General features: G+C 42.8%; 1 protein-coding gene across 1 annotated transcript in view; it reads right to left on the reverse strand.

The window, feature by feature from the left end:
• Positions 1 to 10,739: 10,739 nt before the first annotated feature.
• Positions 10,740 to 16,066, reverse strand: part of LOC134443051 (alkaline ceramidase 2-like) — a 14,886-nt gene continuing 9,559 nt past the window's right edge. Inside the window, exons 5-6 of the mRNA XM_063192998.1 lie at positions 13,081 to 13,218; positions 10,740 to 12,853 (exon numbers count right to left, since the gene is read on the reverse strand). Of these exons, the coding sequence (XP_063049068.1) occupies positions 12,667 to 12,853; positions 13,081 to 13,218 (325 nt within the window). The 3' untranslated portion in view covers positions 10,740 to 12,666. The remainder of the gene's footprint in view (positions 12,854 to 13,080; positions 13,219 to 16,066) is intronic.

Genomic DNA, 16,066 nt, shown 5'->3' on the forward strand with positions numbered 1-16,066 from the left:
CCTCCTCCATCATCGATCCCCGTGCGCATCTGTAATTAGACTTTAATACCTGACCTCCATTACCGAAGAAGTCTGCGTCTCTCCTTCCACTCCTCTTCTACCCACCTCGCTTCTCGCGTGCGGTCGTTTCCCTCTCTCCTCCATCTCAGCGCCCCCTAATTCAATCAAAGCACTTATAAATAATGAGAGTTGGGTGACGATTCTCCCTGATCAAATTTCGCCCGAGCTTTTAAGCCTTTTAACTCATCATTCAGCCACGGTGCATTTACCTGGGCCTTCCTCCTCCATCCTCTTCACCCGTTTGCAGGGTTACGCATGGGACGCGAGGTGCTGTTCCATGGCTGCAGTATCCATTTGGCCACAATGCGCTATAACGCATGGCAACTGTATAATAACCAGAAGGGTGTGTGGTATTTCGTCAGATTGGTCTCGTAGGTCTAATGCTTTTCTTGGGCTCATTTATAGAAATTGGTAACAAAGAAAGTGCCTCAGAAGGATACAGCTATGCGCAACCAAGTCGACCATACCAAAACCCACTCTCACCCTGTAAAAGTTTGTCATCAAATTTGCCCACTGCTACCCCACAGTGCAATCTTCATCGTACAACACAATTTATTTAATCAGAGTAATATTCTTGGGCTCTAATTGGGTTTTATCCAGTGGCGTGCGGTCCATATGGGCAGGTCGGGCAGAGCCCAGCTTGCAAAAGCATGCGCCCCAAAAAATAGTTCCTCAATAAATCATTGTTCTAAGTCTATTTTTAATAATATGATCGTCACATTCACTATCTATAGTTTATGTAGGCTTTCCCACTATTTTCGGTCTGTTGACATCACATTTCGGATGATGGTAGCGAATGCGATTCAAATTGAATTTAATATAATATGTCGGGCAATGCCGCATTCCTCCGTATGTTTTCTGCATAACCCTGCAGGCCTCATTCGGAATTACAAGCAGCGCTCATAAGAGCACATTTGGGCGCTAGGTTGTCCGCCCAATCGGTCATAGTTCTACTGAGTCTGCGTTGAACTCGAATCATTCAGCCAGTAGCTCTCGCTTCAAGTAGTCAACTGCTGTTGCTGAGATCAGAAGCGAAAATGGCGAGTGACGTTGAACCTGCAATGAACAGTGTCGAGATGCTTATTACAAACCCATTTGAGAGATTAAAAAACTGGAGGAAAAGCTAGCCATAATATAAAAATTGGACCTGAAAGACCGGACATTAAAATTGCCCAACAAACGAAGGATAAGGGGAAAACGTACACCAGAACTTTCTCCCGAGCGTGGTTACGACAGGAAGAAATGGCTATGTGGTTGCTCTAAGAGAAACACTGTCTTTTTGTTTCCCATGTCTACTTTTTCGAGCAAGTGTGTGCACAGGACAAGGGGATGTATGGACCACCACGGGTGTGAGTGATATGAAACACTTCTCAGAAAGTGTTAAGAGACATGAGGCAAGTAAAGCACATTTACATTGTGCAATGAAGCTAGCCATGCTAGGTCAAGTGAACATTGCTACGCAGCTGGACGAGGGCTATCATGTCAGTGTGCGGAATCACAACAGGGAGGTCGACAACAACCGACAAATTCTGTCAAAGCTCATTGACTGCATCAAATTTTGTGGAGCTTTCGAACTGGCTCTCAGAGGGCATGATGAGTCGGACACTTCAGATAACCCTGGTGTCTTCCTGGGCTTAGTGGACTTCGTTGCATCATTGGACACCGCCATGAGAGAGCATCTGGATAAGGCAACGGTGTTTAAAGGTACGTCTAACCGCATCCAGAATGAGCTTCTCGATTGTATGCTTGATGTCATGCAGGGGCACATTATACAGGACCTGAAAAAAACTGAATTCCTGGCAGTGCAGGCCGATGAAACGACTGATGTTTCAACTCATTGCCAATTCGTTGTTGTGTTCCGTTACATAGACGTAGCCAACACATTGCAGGAGAGGTTTTTTTGTTTCAAACAAATTGATGGAGGCACGACCGCAGAGGCAATCTCTAAAGTTCTTCTGCAACAGTTGGGTGTGGTGTGTTCAGCGGAGAATGAGGTAGACAGAGACAGGCTGATAGCACAAACATTTGATGGAGCGAGTGTGATGCGAGGGGCGAAAGGTGGAGTGAGGAGGATGGTCCAGGACGCATATCCCAATGCCCACTTCATCCACTGTTACGCACACCAATTGAATTTGGTTATGCAACAGGCCGTTTCCTCAAATCACCCCTGTGCGTGTCTTCTTCTCGGACATAGGTGGCTTTTCTGCCTTTTTCTCACGTTCCCCAAAGAGAAACTGCCACTTTGGACAGTGTTGTAGCAAAGAGGTTGCCACGCGCGTCTCAGACGCGTTGGAACTTCCACAGTCGCGTGGTTAGTACAGTGTATGAGAATAAGGATCTCTTGCTGGAATGCTTCAATACTATTCAACAATCTCCAGAATTCGATTCAATCTCAATCAGAGAGGCAAAGGGCTACTGTCGAATGCTGGGTGACAAGGAATTCCTTTTTTTCCTTGAGCTATTCCATGCCATACTGTCCCGTGTAGATGTACTCTTTGCACAGCTTCAGAGGAGAAACATTGATGTGGTGCATACTCAAAGAATCATTGAAAACTTTGTCTGTTCAATTTCAAAAGTGCGTGATTCAGTGCCTTCTATTTGTGCCAATTACATTGCTGACACGGCGCAACGTGGTGGCGCTCGGGACTTTACGAGAATTGGATATGAAGTGTGTGACACGGTGATTGCCAATGCAAAGGATAGGTTCACATTTACTGGGCACTTGGCTGCGGCTGTACTGTTCGACAGTGAGCGTTTCCCTGAATACGCAGATGATTTCCCCACAGTCGCCCTCGGAAAGGCAGTTGATGCTTATCCAATGTTGAGCAAAACACTTCTGAAAACAGAGCTTTCTCTCATTTATGAGAACCCTGACTTTAGAGCGTCCAACAGCGCAATGGCATTGTTTCAGCTTTTTATAAATAACAACTTGGCGGATGTGTTTTCTGAAACTTTGAAGTTGCTTCGCATTCTAATCACTACGCCCATGACTACAGCTGAGTCTGAACGATGCTTTTCAACGCTTAAACGAATTAAGACATTCCTCAGAAATACTATGTCCCAGGACAGACTGAACGCATTAGCAATGCTATCCATCGAAAAGCGACTGACACGAGACATACCTGATTTCAACAGAGTTGTTATTGAGAAATTTGCGCACATGAAAGACCGTCGGGCCAAGTTCCTGTATAAATGAATAGCCTAGGCCTATCTGATTGCTTTAGGTAGCCTATTAGGCTGACGACATCTTCTAACAAGCAATGTTTGTTTAATGTTGCCGTGATATGTTAAAAATGTTTAAAAAAAAAAAAAAAAAAAAAAAATTTGCCGGTTTTCTGTTTGGCTTTCGTTCTGTATAGGCCTACTTTTTATTTCTACTGTTCATTCATTTAGCCTATTTGCGACGCATTTGTTTGTTCCATTGTGCGCACATAGGCTGCTTAACCCGACATATGACGTGCTGCTGACCCTTTCGAAGCGCGCACAGTAACTTTGGATAGCCTCTTTATTCGTATTCATAATTAGTTTAGTTAACATGTTTCAATGTATCTAAAAATACTTAAAAACATAAACAAATGTGGGTGTGGTCATAAGGAAGTAGCCCATCGCCCGACTGAAATTTTGGCTCACGGCACGCTACTGGTTTTATTAAAAGCGCAGTTCAGTTGCCTATCATCAAGTTGTCTTCAAATCAGCTTGGTGTAGGCCTATCTTTTAGATAGGATTGCATTCCACAGTAGAGCGAACATAGAAAAACCGGTGTCAATGTCAAACGACATACGGCCCTCGAAGACACTAAACGAAAATTAGATTAGATAGTCCTTTGTCGTTAGCCTATAAGCAATTTACATATTTGCATACTCTTACAAATCTTTCAGCGTTGGCATAGGTTCAAGTGCTGCTCGCTCTGTACGTTTGACGTGAACAATAAGAACCTAATATAGAAAGAAAAAAAACAATCCAACAAAAACCATCAAACGTTACGTTTCAGGGAGGGCATGGGGGATATGACGCAATGAAGAGGCACCTGCTGTTCATCCACTTTTGACCCACTCTTTTGGACGCCTTTCGTTTTAGTCAAACCCCATGGCAGGCTAATTCCCCATTAGGCTGGATGAAGGGGTAGGCTACAAGTAAAGTCAGATGTCTTTGACCATTCTATTTCGTTTATTTCAGTAGGCCCCATTCTATTCTACATATTTGCGCATGCATGTGTTCTAGTTTTGCGTGGCCTTGGACTAGCACGGCTCTAAAGCCAAATGCTGGTGAAACGTCAGTTTGGCTGGTAGAAAAGACAATTTAACATCCACTTTAACCCATTGGTGAGTGAGTGTGCGTTTGGCCAGTGAGATTAAAGTCTACCCGTTTTGTCTGGTGGTGAAAAAATATAATTTAGTGCCTGACTACAATGGTGGTTATTAGTCAAATTCCCTCAATTTCAATGTTTGAAAATGAATTTGCTCTATTAGCCAATAAGAACTTGCTGGTGGTAAATCCAGGGTCACAGTTATTTTGCCATGGACCCATTCATGTTATTTCAACCTGCACCGGATGAGCCCCAGGACACGATTCGTGGACATGTCCTGCTGGCACGTGTCCCGACGCCGTCAGAAAGGTCGAAGGCAACCCCATGTTGACGGAAGTGTGTGTTTCGTCCTGCTGGCATTTTTATATATAGGCATAGAGAAGAAGACTCTATGAGTTTAGTAACCTATCAGTCATAAATATGATCGAGTGGACCCCGATGTTAATCACCACGTGCCATTGTGCGTCAAGTGCGTCATGTCGAGACGTTCAAAGGCAGTCATAAATGAGAAGTGACATCGATCATAAACTTCAGGCCTCGGCACGCATTGCATTACGAACAACAAATAGGCTACTAACTATTGTCCTACAAGGAAGCCAAGGCGACACCTGCTTATGTAAATATCCTTTCTTATTATTAAAGCATTGGTAGGAATAGCCTATTATACAAATCTGTTATCATAGGGAATGTAAAATAATTCATTATTAAAAACTATAACAATTAATAAATGAATGTTGATCATGGGGACACAATGATGGTCAGAAAAAGGAGAAAAAGAGCAACAATGAACAAAAACATAACGATGCATGCAGGAGGAGGAGGTGAAAAAAAATGAAAAACTGTTTCTGTCTTTTAATCTGATTCTTTGCCAAGCACTAACAGGCTGAAATAGCCAAATACAGATCACCTTTATTTAAGAAAAAGGAGCAATGAGAACACAGTTTGTATTTGTAAAGGACATCATTATTATTTCTATACTTTTCCCACAATTGTTTTCTGGGGCTTGCCAAAATACAGGTTACATTTTCCTTTTTCATCACACAGGGTTGTCACATGAGAGGACTGGGTAGATGTCACTGGATGGTTTTGCTGACCTTTGTCGTAAGACCCCAGGCAGACACTGCAAAACTCTTGCATTAATTCTGCACAATTGAATGTGGCATTTCACCAGATAACTTGATTTGCAGATGGGAGCACCTGGTCCTGTCATAGCCTCCAGAGACAACCCTCTCCTATTTTCTTTCTCCTCTCTCCTCTCAGCCCCCCTTCACTTTGTCCATCTCTCTCTCTCTCTCTCTCTCTCTCTCTCTCTCTCTCTCTCTCTCTCTCTCTCTCTCTCTCTCTCTCTCTCTCTCTCTCTCTGCCTCTGGTCATTAGTGTTCCACACAGAGGAGTGCCAGCCATCAGCTCAACACTAATTGAGTTAAGGCTGATGTAAAGAGGAAGCAAATGCAGGCTGGGAAAAGGGGGTGAAAGGGTGGAGGTTGGTGGGGAAGGATCTGAGAATGTATTAAGTGGAAACAAAATGTGTGCCATCTTGCAGTATAGTGGTTGCACTTATAGCTTTTTCAGTTGCCGCTGTGCCTGTGCACTACTCCCCTTCTCCTTCCTCTGCGTTCCCCCCTCATTCTCTCTCCGTATGCCTCACTCTCATAGTTGATGATGATGATGATGATGATTATTCTGTCTGTCTGCTAGTGTGCATGAGGCATGAAAGAGAGAGAGATAGAGAGAGAGAGTGAGAGAGAGAGAGCGAGAGAGAGAGAGAGAGAGAGAGAGAGAGAGAGAGAGAGAGAGAGAGAGAGAGAGACTATACTGTTATGATCAGGTTGCATGCTTCCAGGTTATCGGTTACATGGCTGGCTGGCTGGCTGATAGTGTGCATGGACACACACACACACACACACACACACACACACACACACACACACACACACACACACACACACACACACACACACTGCTGCTGGTGTACTTGACAGACCTTTTTAATATTTATTTTTTCTTCAAAATGCTACTATTACCATGTCAGAACGCTATAAAGGACTTTTTTTTAGGAAAAGCACAAAAGCACAACAAATACCTCTTAATGTATGTCCTCTACAAGTCTTCTGTTGTCCAGTCTTGCACTTTAAATGTCTGTATGAGCACTGTCTATGTCCATACTGTCTTAAGTCCATGTATAAGTACTGTCTATGTCTATACTGTCTATGTCCTTACCTAGATTAGTATATGTCTGTATGGGAAAGCAAGAAATGTAATTTCAAATTCTTTGTATGACCAGTGCATGTAAAGAAATTGACAATAAAACCTACTTGACTTGACTTGACTTGACTTGAGTTGTCCCACTGCATCTGTGCTATTTATTCCACTCCACATTTTAACCCCCGGGATCCTACTCCCTCTGCCCACCACCAGTCAGACTTGTGCGTGCACCCCGGGACCGCTCCACTCCCCGCCAGACCACGCAGCCTTGGCTCTGACCCCCAGCTCCCCCCTCCACGGTAAACACAGTCGGAGAGCTTCCAGGCCCCGGCTGGTGTCACTGGGAGATTGATGATGCGAAGAGCCACGAGTGAGGAGGAGCAGGTGGCACAGCAGCAGCCATGCCTCCTGACTGCCGAGGAAGGAGGCTAAATTCAATAAGCAAAGACTCAGGACGTTTAGTGACCATTTTGCCATTTCAGCCCTGAGTGTTGCACCGACTACACCGCGGGGATAGTGACAGTGGTTAGCCACGGCTGGTTTCAAATGCCTGTTTATTTTACTATAATGGCATTTTAAGTTATAGGCTACATGATAACCGTGTGCTAGGTTTGTTCAGAATGCATGTAGCTTCTTGATGTTGGCACCTTTCATTTTTATGTACATGCAAGAATATTATGTTGTGTTTTGCACCCTACTATGTTTATGACATATCCATACCTAGCCAAAACAAAGGACCTGTCCACTGTCCGTAGCCCACACACTGTAGTATAACAACAAATACAATATCACAATTACTGAGGATGGAAAGGAAGACACTGCACAGTGTGTGTGTGTGTGTGCGTGCGTGTGTGTGTGTGTGTGTGTGTGTGTGTGTGTGTGTGTGAGAGAGAGAGAGAGAGAGAGACTTAGGATGATAAAACTAATAATAATAATAATAATAATAAAATAAAAAAATAAAATATATAGATAGGCCTATTTAGTAGGCTCAATATCCCTGACACTTGATGGGTAAAATATATTCCTTGCATTCACGATGACTGATTCCTGGTCCCCGAGGTTAAATAGTCTGGAGTCGAGGGAAGGCGGCCATACATCCACCACAGCAGAAGGCTGCAGTACGGATAATCCAATCAGTACCCGGAATTCAATTACAGCGGCCAGAGGGCGCGCTGCGCAAGGAATAGGCCGGTGCTCACTCGCTCAATGCACCGCTCCTGTGGTGTTCTTCACTAGACCAGGGCCTTACTCGTCTATCAGCCGGAGAGACAGTTGACAACCAAAGAATAAAGATGTTTTCCCCACATTTGTTGTTTATGGCAAAAGGGGTGTTAGCTCAAAGAAATATTTTTTTCTTTATTCCCCGATAACGCACCAGATGTAAGGTGGCATTATTGCATGCATAGTCAATAGGACAGTTGTGCAAATGTAATCGGAAAGGACAATACCCGGTGCGCTCCAAATGCGTTCACCAGATCCTAAAGTGAGGAAATAATGCCCGCATAATGTGTTGTGGATGTGAATACAGTTGTAACGTCTTCAACGTGGACCACAGTTTCATTTCACTTACTTAATTACGTAAGGAGCGTGGCTGTAAGAAAGGTCCAGACTATCACCACCCCACCGTCTTTCACAATATGAACACCTGCTGACTCAGCGGAGAAAGAGAAGGCACACGAGCGCAGGAAGAGAATGCACAAACGTTTACCACTGTGTCCAAGACCTTCGCCCAGTCTGACAATTGCTACAGACGTGCACCCGCTGAGGCAAACGATTAATCAAACCATGCAAAAAGGCCGATAAATAATTACATATTCATAAGTGTAGGCAAGGGGCACTGCTCGCAATATTACCACAATAAAGTCAATAATTACATGGACTGTACACCACGAGACCTTTTGATCTAATTATTCCAGACAGGTGGCATGAGCTCCAGCTAGATTCCTCAGGCAATTTCTATTAATTCAAACTGATTATACCAGCTTTATGCACATTTGATACTGTCGGACGCCCTACTTTAATATTAAAGAACAGTAATCAGTAGACTGAGAGGAGCAGACTGATGACCACGTTGAACGAGTTCATTGTGCTAAATTCATCATCCAGCCATTTCGTTGTGTAGATCTCCATAAATTGTATTTCACAGTAATAATTATTATGTTAGAAGATGGCATTACGGAATTAATCATGGGAAGGCTCAGCCCTTTCAGAAAAGACGCATAATGTGCAAACACGAGCTGTCATACTCAAAACGTCCTAAGACAGCCTTCAGTTTGCTACTGGGGAAGTTCTCTCCGAGAAACGTTGGAACTGATAGCGGAAGCCAAGAATATTGCAGAGACCAGCTTTGCTTGCCAAAGGATGAGGATGAATTCTGAATGTACAGCTCCCCAAATTCTGATATTCTGAGTAGCCTAAGTAAATTGAGGGCAATGCCTATAGGAAATAGTGCATGGGGATGTTGCCATGCTCACCACAATTAAGCACACTTCCACACTGGCACCTTCAAGTCCAATTTATTGTCTGTCTGTCACGCACGTACGCACGCGCAGAGAGAGAGAGAGAGGGGGGGGGGTAACTGAACGTTCTCTTAATGTACCTATGTCCTCTACAAGTCTTCTGTTGTCCAGTCTTGCACTTTAAATGTCTGTATGAGCACTGTCTATGTCCATACTGTCTTAAGTCCATGTATAAGTACTGTCTATGCCTATACTGTCTATGTCCTTACCTAGATTAGTCTATGTCTGTATGGGAAAGCAAGAAATGTAATTTCAAATTCTTTGTATGACCAGTGCATGTAAAGAAATTGACAATAAAACCTACTTGACTTGACTTGTTAGATTTCTGAAAACATTGAACAATAGCCTACAAAATGGTATTTAAAATAGGCTATAGCGAATTTGGTACATTCAAAGTAAGAAACAAAACTGCCTCAAAGGAAAGGAACATTCCACCATTTAAATAGCCTAATGTTCATTTCCTCAACTTGGAGTTAAATTAGGCCTATTGAATTTGACCTGATATTGATATATTGGACCAGATGGTATAAAGCTGAGTGCTAACTAAGCCTACTGATAGTGAACTGTTCCTGTACGCTCGCATTTTACACACCATCACCTTTGAAAAAAAGAAGTGTGAACACTGGCGCTTGACAGAGGTGGGAAAATATCACGTCACACTCATTTAAACGAACAAAAAGGCTAGAATCAGCTGCTAAATGAGAACAAACTTTCTTCCCCTGCCCTAAACGGACTGTAGGCTACATTTCCACTGGTCCGACATCAACAATGCAAGTGGTAGTCCTGAGCCAGACAATTCTTACATGGCTTATGTTGACGGAGATGAGAGGATTTTTATGTTACTCCATGAACCATGAACAATCTCGTGAACAGGAAACTGATTTGGGAAGAAGCATTGAAGACTCCTTCAGTGAAACTGCAGTCCGAACATCGGACAACCCATTTTTGCGCACAGGATTAGGCCTGCCTGCCTCAGACGCAGCACCAACAAGCACTCAAAATCACAGGAATGCGAAAGGCTTCTGGAACCACTTCCTTTTCAGAAGGCGATCACGATTTCAGTCTATCCTGCCAATACAGAACAACGAAGTCCATGCGCTGAAATGTCGGGCAATTCCTTTCTCACAGGTACGCAGTCTTTGCCATGCCATTAGGCTAACCTCATATTGAACGATGTAGATCGATTGCATTTATAGGACTCTACTAACAAACTTGATACGTTTCATTTGCAGAAGGTTGTCCATGATGGCTGTGAACCCCAGCTACTGAAAAACAATGTTTGCTTTGGGAAGTGCGACACGTTGCTGGCTGATGATTCTGCCTGCCTGTTGTGTTCACCAGCTGAGCTGATCCTGAAGGAGGTCCGATTGCAGTGCGAAGACAGCACAGAAGTTACTAAAGACATTAAAATTGTGGAGGATTGCCAATGCAAAGAAGAGCCGGGTAGGAATATCAACAATCGTGGAGGACCAGCTCTCCTTGACCCCAGTGTTGGAAATTGATGCCAGGCAAAAGTTTTCTTGAATTGAACTGTGATAGATTTGTTTACAGACATAGGCTATAGGCCTACGTATAGGGCAGTTAACTTTTCTTTAAACACATTTAAATTAATTAAAGTTTTTACAATGAATGAAAGTAAGGGACACATGCTTTGTTAAGTTCACTTTTAATATCCAATGTGCTGGAAATATATTGCCAAACATATTTTCATGCATTTGAAATTGTTGTAGTACTGAGCTGACTTTCCCATAATCTTAAACATGTATAGGCCATGGCCTCAATAAATAAGTTAAATAAGGCAGCACCACAACATAATGTAGCCTATTTATTTCATGTTTTGTAGAGGTTGAGATGATGCACATCAAACACTTTTAGGCTACGTAAATAATTTGACAATTTTCCCTTAACAATCCAGACAAAAAATGTGCAGAAATATTCTCTGTGGTTCGCTTCCCGTGTGAAACACACACAGTCTATGCGGCACTTTTTGATGATTTTTGCAGGCGTTGGACAACTTTTAGCCTATCCATTGTCTTTGGCACAAGACACACAACAGAAATAGCTTGTCAAAGGGTTGAGCAATTTGGCTTCCTTTGATCAACATTTAAGTGTTACACCTTACATCCATTAGCACAGGCATATAATGTGAAATGCACCATGAAGTGACACTGCCGTTGCCTAAATATAAAACAAATATCCGGCATATCACAACGATACTGCTAATAACAACACTTGAGAGATTTTTTTTTAAAATGCAGTGTAGTTCTGGTTGTAGGAGTCCTAGATTGGACCTTCGCATGCTGATAGACACAGAGCCAGCAGATGGCGTCCCAGAAACATGTATCTGCGTCTAAGGAGTCATGCGCATGAGCGAAGGGAAAGGCTGATATGGATAAAGGTAGCATGAACGGACTCACATTATACTGTAAGGTGATATTCCAAAGATCTGAGTTGTCTACCCTGCTAATCTACACATTTTAAATTCACTCAAACAGAGCCTAAAATTAGAAAAATATATGAGAGTATTTTTCCACATAAACAAATACAGTGACACCCTGTCTATGCATACTACTTCTAAATATTAAACAAGAATATATAAGAATATATTGTACATTTACATTAAAAGACAGCAGCTCTATCCATCATGTAAATATGTCCTCATCTCGATCTATGAAACATTATTTGTGCATTGTTAATGTGCTGTATATCTTCAACCCTTTTAAACAACAGACTTCATTTGAATAGCTAACACAATATGATTGACTACAGTGCTGTCATATCAGACTATGATAATAAAATGGCAGCAGATAATATGCAATCAAGAGTGGGGGAAGAATGTTGGTGCCAGGGGTAACACAACATCTGTTCTCCGATTATCTTGACACAGCAAAGTGCAATACCATGGATTTAAAACTTCAAATCATTTTTTAAATACGACAAAAAAACAAAAGACTGGAGACTTCCATTATCAAATGTCATACAAAATTGTTTTGGCAGGTCACAAGTGTCTTTTTTGTATAAAACGAGTTAGTTACACCCAACTCTTGGCGCTGTGAGTTGATGACACAGAGGTCCATCTACATAGTAATATTCAAAATTTAAGGTGTGACAATCATAAGTAAACAGAAAACAAAATATTTTACGGAGAACATAAATCATACAAAATGTTTGGCATTTACATTTGGAAATATTGGCAGAATTCCGTATTGCTTTGGAATAGCATGGTCTGTGTAACCTTCTGACTACAAGTAACTGTAAGCTTTAGTTACTGGAAACATAATATGTACCTATCAGGCATTGATAATTCATTTTCTCGTGAAGATTGAAGCAGCTCACTGCAAAAAGCAAACCTTTCACATTCTGACACAAGTTCCTGTAAATCACCAAAAACAATGAGAAAAAAAACCCTTCATACCAACCAATCCTTATCTCTGTGCTTGTCAGTGATTGTGGAGGTCTGTTCCTCCCTCTGTCGCCCAGCCCTGAGGAGAGGTGTGCCTGGATAAAGCTCTGAGCGCCTCCCTGAGGTTGAGTTGAGGTAGTGCACTTAGAGCCTGCCGCCCACAGCGGGGGGCACTAAGTCATCTTGATAGGAGACTTGTTCTGAGCGTTAAGCAGGGTCACGTAAGGGACTCCGATGAAGGCCCACTTCTCGCTGGGCCAGAAGAGAATGACTGGACCCCTCTCCGGAGCCTCTGAGATGGCATCGAAGTAGGCAAAGCACACACAGCCAAGGTAGGACGCCAGGCAGATGAGGATGTGCCTAAAGAAAAGGGAAAAGGTTAAATAAATGGGTGCCACTGTTGGGATTTCACATCAATGAAATCCATTGGGAGTATTTCGAAAGAATTTGATGCTTTTAGTCATACACCAAACTAGACTGAACATTATGGGTCTTCATATAATCAAAACATTCATATAGTTGAAACCATTAATATACAGAAATGACAATGCTTGTTTGAATTGGAACTGTGCACAGGACCTGCTTACCATACACAGTGTAGGTAGGGGAAGTTGACCGACGACCACATTTCACAGAAAATGCGATCGCTGATCCAACAAAGCAACGCCAGAGTCCACCAGATTCCAGAGATCAAGCCGAGCTTGAAAACTCGAGGGTTGTCACACCTGTAGAGACAAGATAAACACTAATTATTATAACATAGCCTCTTACTGCAGATGGGGTCACCGGCGGGCCTATTCACTATTTGCTGAAAATACTCAACTACATCATAACAACATTGCTATGACAGTGCCGAGAGCCGTAAGTAACAGACTAAGACAGAGATTACAGTTTTGGTGACAGTAAGGTTATAACATAGATGCTGCGCTAAGGGGTTAAGTCTAAATCATAACACCAGTGACAAGTGTCTAATCTGCAGATGTAGTAGTGCTTGACTGTTTTCTCTTTGTTGTAAGAGTAACACAGCCCTTTTACAAGGCCAATTTCAAAACTATCTTAGTTTGCCACCTGATGTCTCTGATCTGGTAGGTGTCACTAGAGTGAGAGGCAGCTGTTCACCATTTGGGGTCTGGGTGACCGTCTTTAGTTATTCTGCTAATGTGTGGCGTGAACGGACATCCATTGTAGGTCATGACTAAGTCCAGATTTCCTCTCATTACAATGAAACAACAGCGTCTTGATATCAGCTTCCTAAATTAGCCAAGAGCAACAACACCCTGGGCAACTTGACAGACAGCACATTTTCTAGCTGCTGTGTGTTCTCCCAAAACACAACAGCTTGGCCATGTCGTGGCCCAAGATTATGTAAGCCACACACATGTTGTTGAGACAGAGAGGGTGGGGATCAGGACTGAGGGAAGACGATAAGGCCAAGGCAGAGGCAATAGGGTGGGGTGGGGAGCAAGAGGATGACCAGAGGATACTGATGAACATTTAGATAAGTGGGCCACTGTTGAAATATACACAGACAAGGAGGGGGAAAAACATGACAGGCGCAGCATGTTATTAGCACTAGCTGTATATGACAATGGTAGTTAGATTCACAAAAAAAGTGGCTACAGTGACTTCTATGTCATGTTCTTAATAACTATGCTAACAATCAGGGCTCTAAATTAACACCATGCCAATAGGCCAAATGCTGTTGAAATTTCAGTTCGGCTGGTGGAATAGACCAACTTACTGGCCACTTTGACCCATCAGTGAGTGTGTGTTTGGCTAGTAAGTTTAACATCTACTACCCATTCTGGTGATTAAAAAAGTTAATTTAGAGCCCTGCTAATAATGACATACGTATGTTGTTGAAATAAGATCCAGTTGGGCTCAACACAGTGCAGTTCCTTTGCAATTCAAAGGGGCACACAGGCTGTAGTTTGAGGGTGCAATAATATGGGTGACTGTGTGAGAGGGTGAGGAGTAGGTGATATATTCACACTGCAAAAGTGTGATGAAACGCCTCAACAGCTGTCTCTCTCTCTCTCTCTCTCTCTCTCTCTCTCTCTCTCTCTCTCTCTCTCTCTCATATCACGGTGAGATGTTCTTTTACGATGCATGAACTTTTTCTGACAGCGGTTTGCATATTGTTCCATAAGTGACTGGGTATTCATGACTCTTCAGATATAGTATATGAATGTGCCCCACTCCTAAAGGAGTATCAGCTCTACAACAGTAAGGGAATGTTGCTTCAGTAGACACTATGCCTTTTGTTCGAGACGTCTCTAAAAAGTCTGACCAGTTCTCAGACTGACATGGGATGATGAGGCCACTTTTGAATTACACATTGAATGCATCCGTTCAAGAGCAAAATATGAATAGCCTGGCTAGTCATATACGAAATATAGCACGGAAAATGAGATGGAGGATAATGCCAAGCAAAACCCGACCACTCAGAATAGACTTGGTGAGTCATGACAAAAGTATGCCTGGCCTCACATTTTCAGACCAAGTAAAACAAATATGTGCCATGCATGCTACAATATTCTCAGGCTTAAACCCTTATCCCCAATCACTAATGGAACAATACCACCAACCAGTCTGACTTCCTGAAAAAATAACACCATCAACTATGTCCTAATCTTAAAAAATAAACGAGCAAACCCAGTGAAACTTGTCCAGGCAGAACTTGTTTTCTTCTGTCTTCAATCGTTTTCTTAATTGCCCCTTTCAACAACTTATTTCACATCCAACAAGATACAGATACACGAGGCCTCTTAAAGGCAAGGTCAACGACCTTCACTCAAGAGGAATGTCAGTCCCTCTCTAAGACAATGGCTGCTGGTTTTTGTTGGAGGGCCGTATGCCAAACGGGGCAAAGGTTTTGGGCCTACACATGGTGGGGGACAGTGGGCCCTCTGACCCAAACTGCTTAAGTGCAAAAACAAGTTGGCCACTACGTCTGCCACATCTAGGCACAGAGTAACAATGGCAGGCCAAGTGAGTCAGGGTTTAGTGTGTACAAGGACCTTGTGTGTGTGTGTGTGTGTGTGTGTGTGTGTGTGTGTGTGTGTGTGTGTGTGTGTGTGTGTGTGTGTGTGTGTGTGTGTGTGTGTGACAATGTATGTGACAATGTGTGTGTGTTGGGGGGGGTGAGAGAGAGAGAGGATGTGTGTATGTGAGAGAGAGAGAGAGAGAGAGAGAGAGAGAGAGAGAGAGAGAGAGAGAGAGAGAGAGAGAGTGTGTGTGGCGATATACTTTTACTGTAATGTGCATTTATGTGTATAAGTTCTTTGTGTATGTTTGGATTTGTGTATTTATGTAAGCTGACAGACACCTTAATTTCCTTCGGGATCAATAAAAGTACTCTACTCTACTCTACTCTACTCTACTCTACTCTACTCTACTCTACTCTACTCTACTCTACTCTACTCTACCCTACTCTACTCTACCCTACTCTACTCTACTCTACTCTACCCTACTCTACTCTACTCTACTCTACTCTACTCTACTCTACTCTACTCTACTCTACTCTACTCTACTCTACTCTATATGCCTCACTCTCTCTATATTAGAGGGGAA

The sequence above is a fragment of the Engraulis encrasicolus genome, unplaced genomic scaffold, assembly GCF_034702125.1.
Source record: "Engraulis encrasicolus isolate BLACKSEA-1 unplaced genomic scaffold, IST_EnEncr_1.0 scaffold_27_np1212, whole genome shotgun sequence".
NCBI lineage: Eukaryota > Metazoa > Chordata > Actinopteri > Clupeiformes > Engraulidae > Engraulis > Engraulis encrasicolus.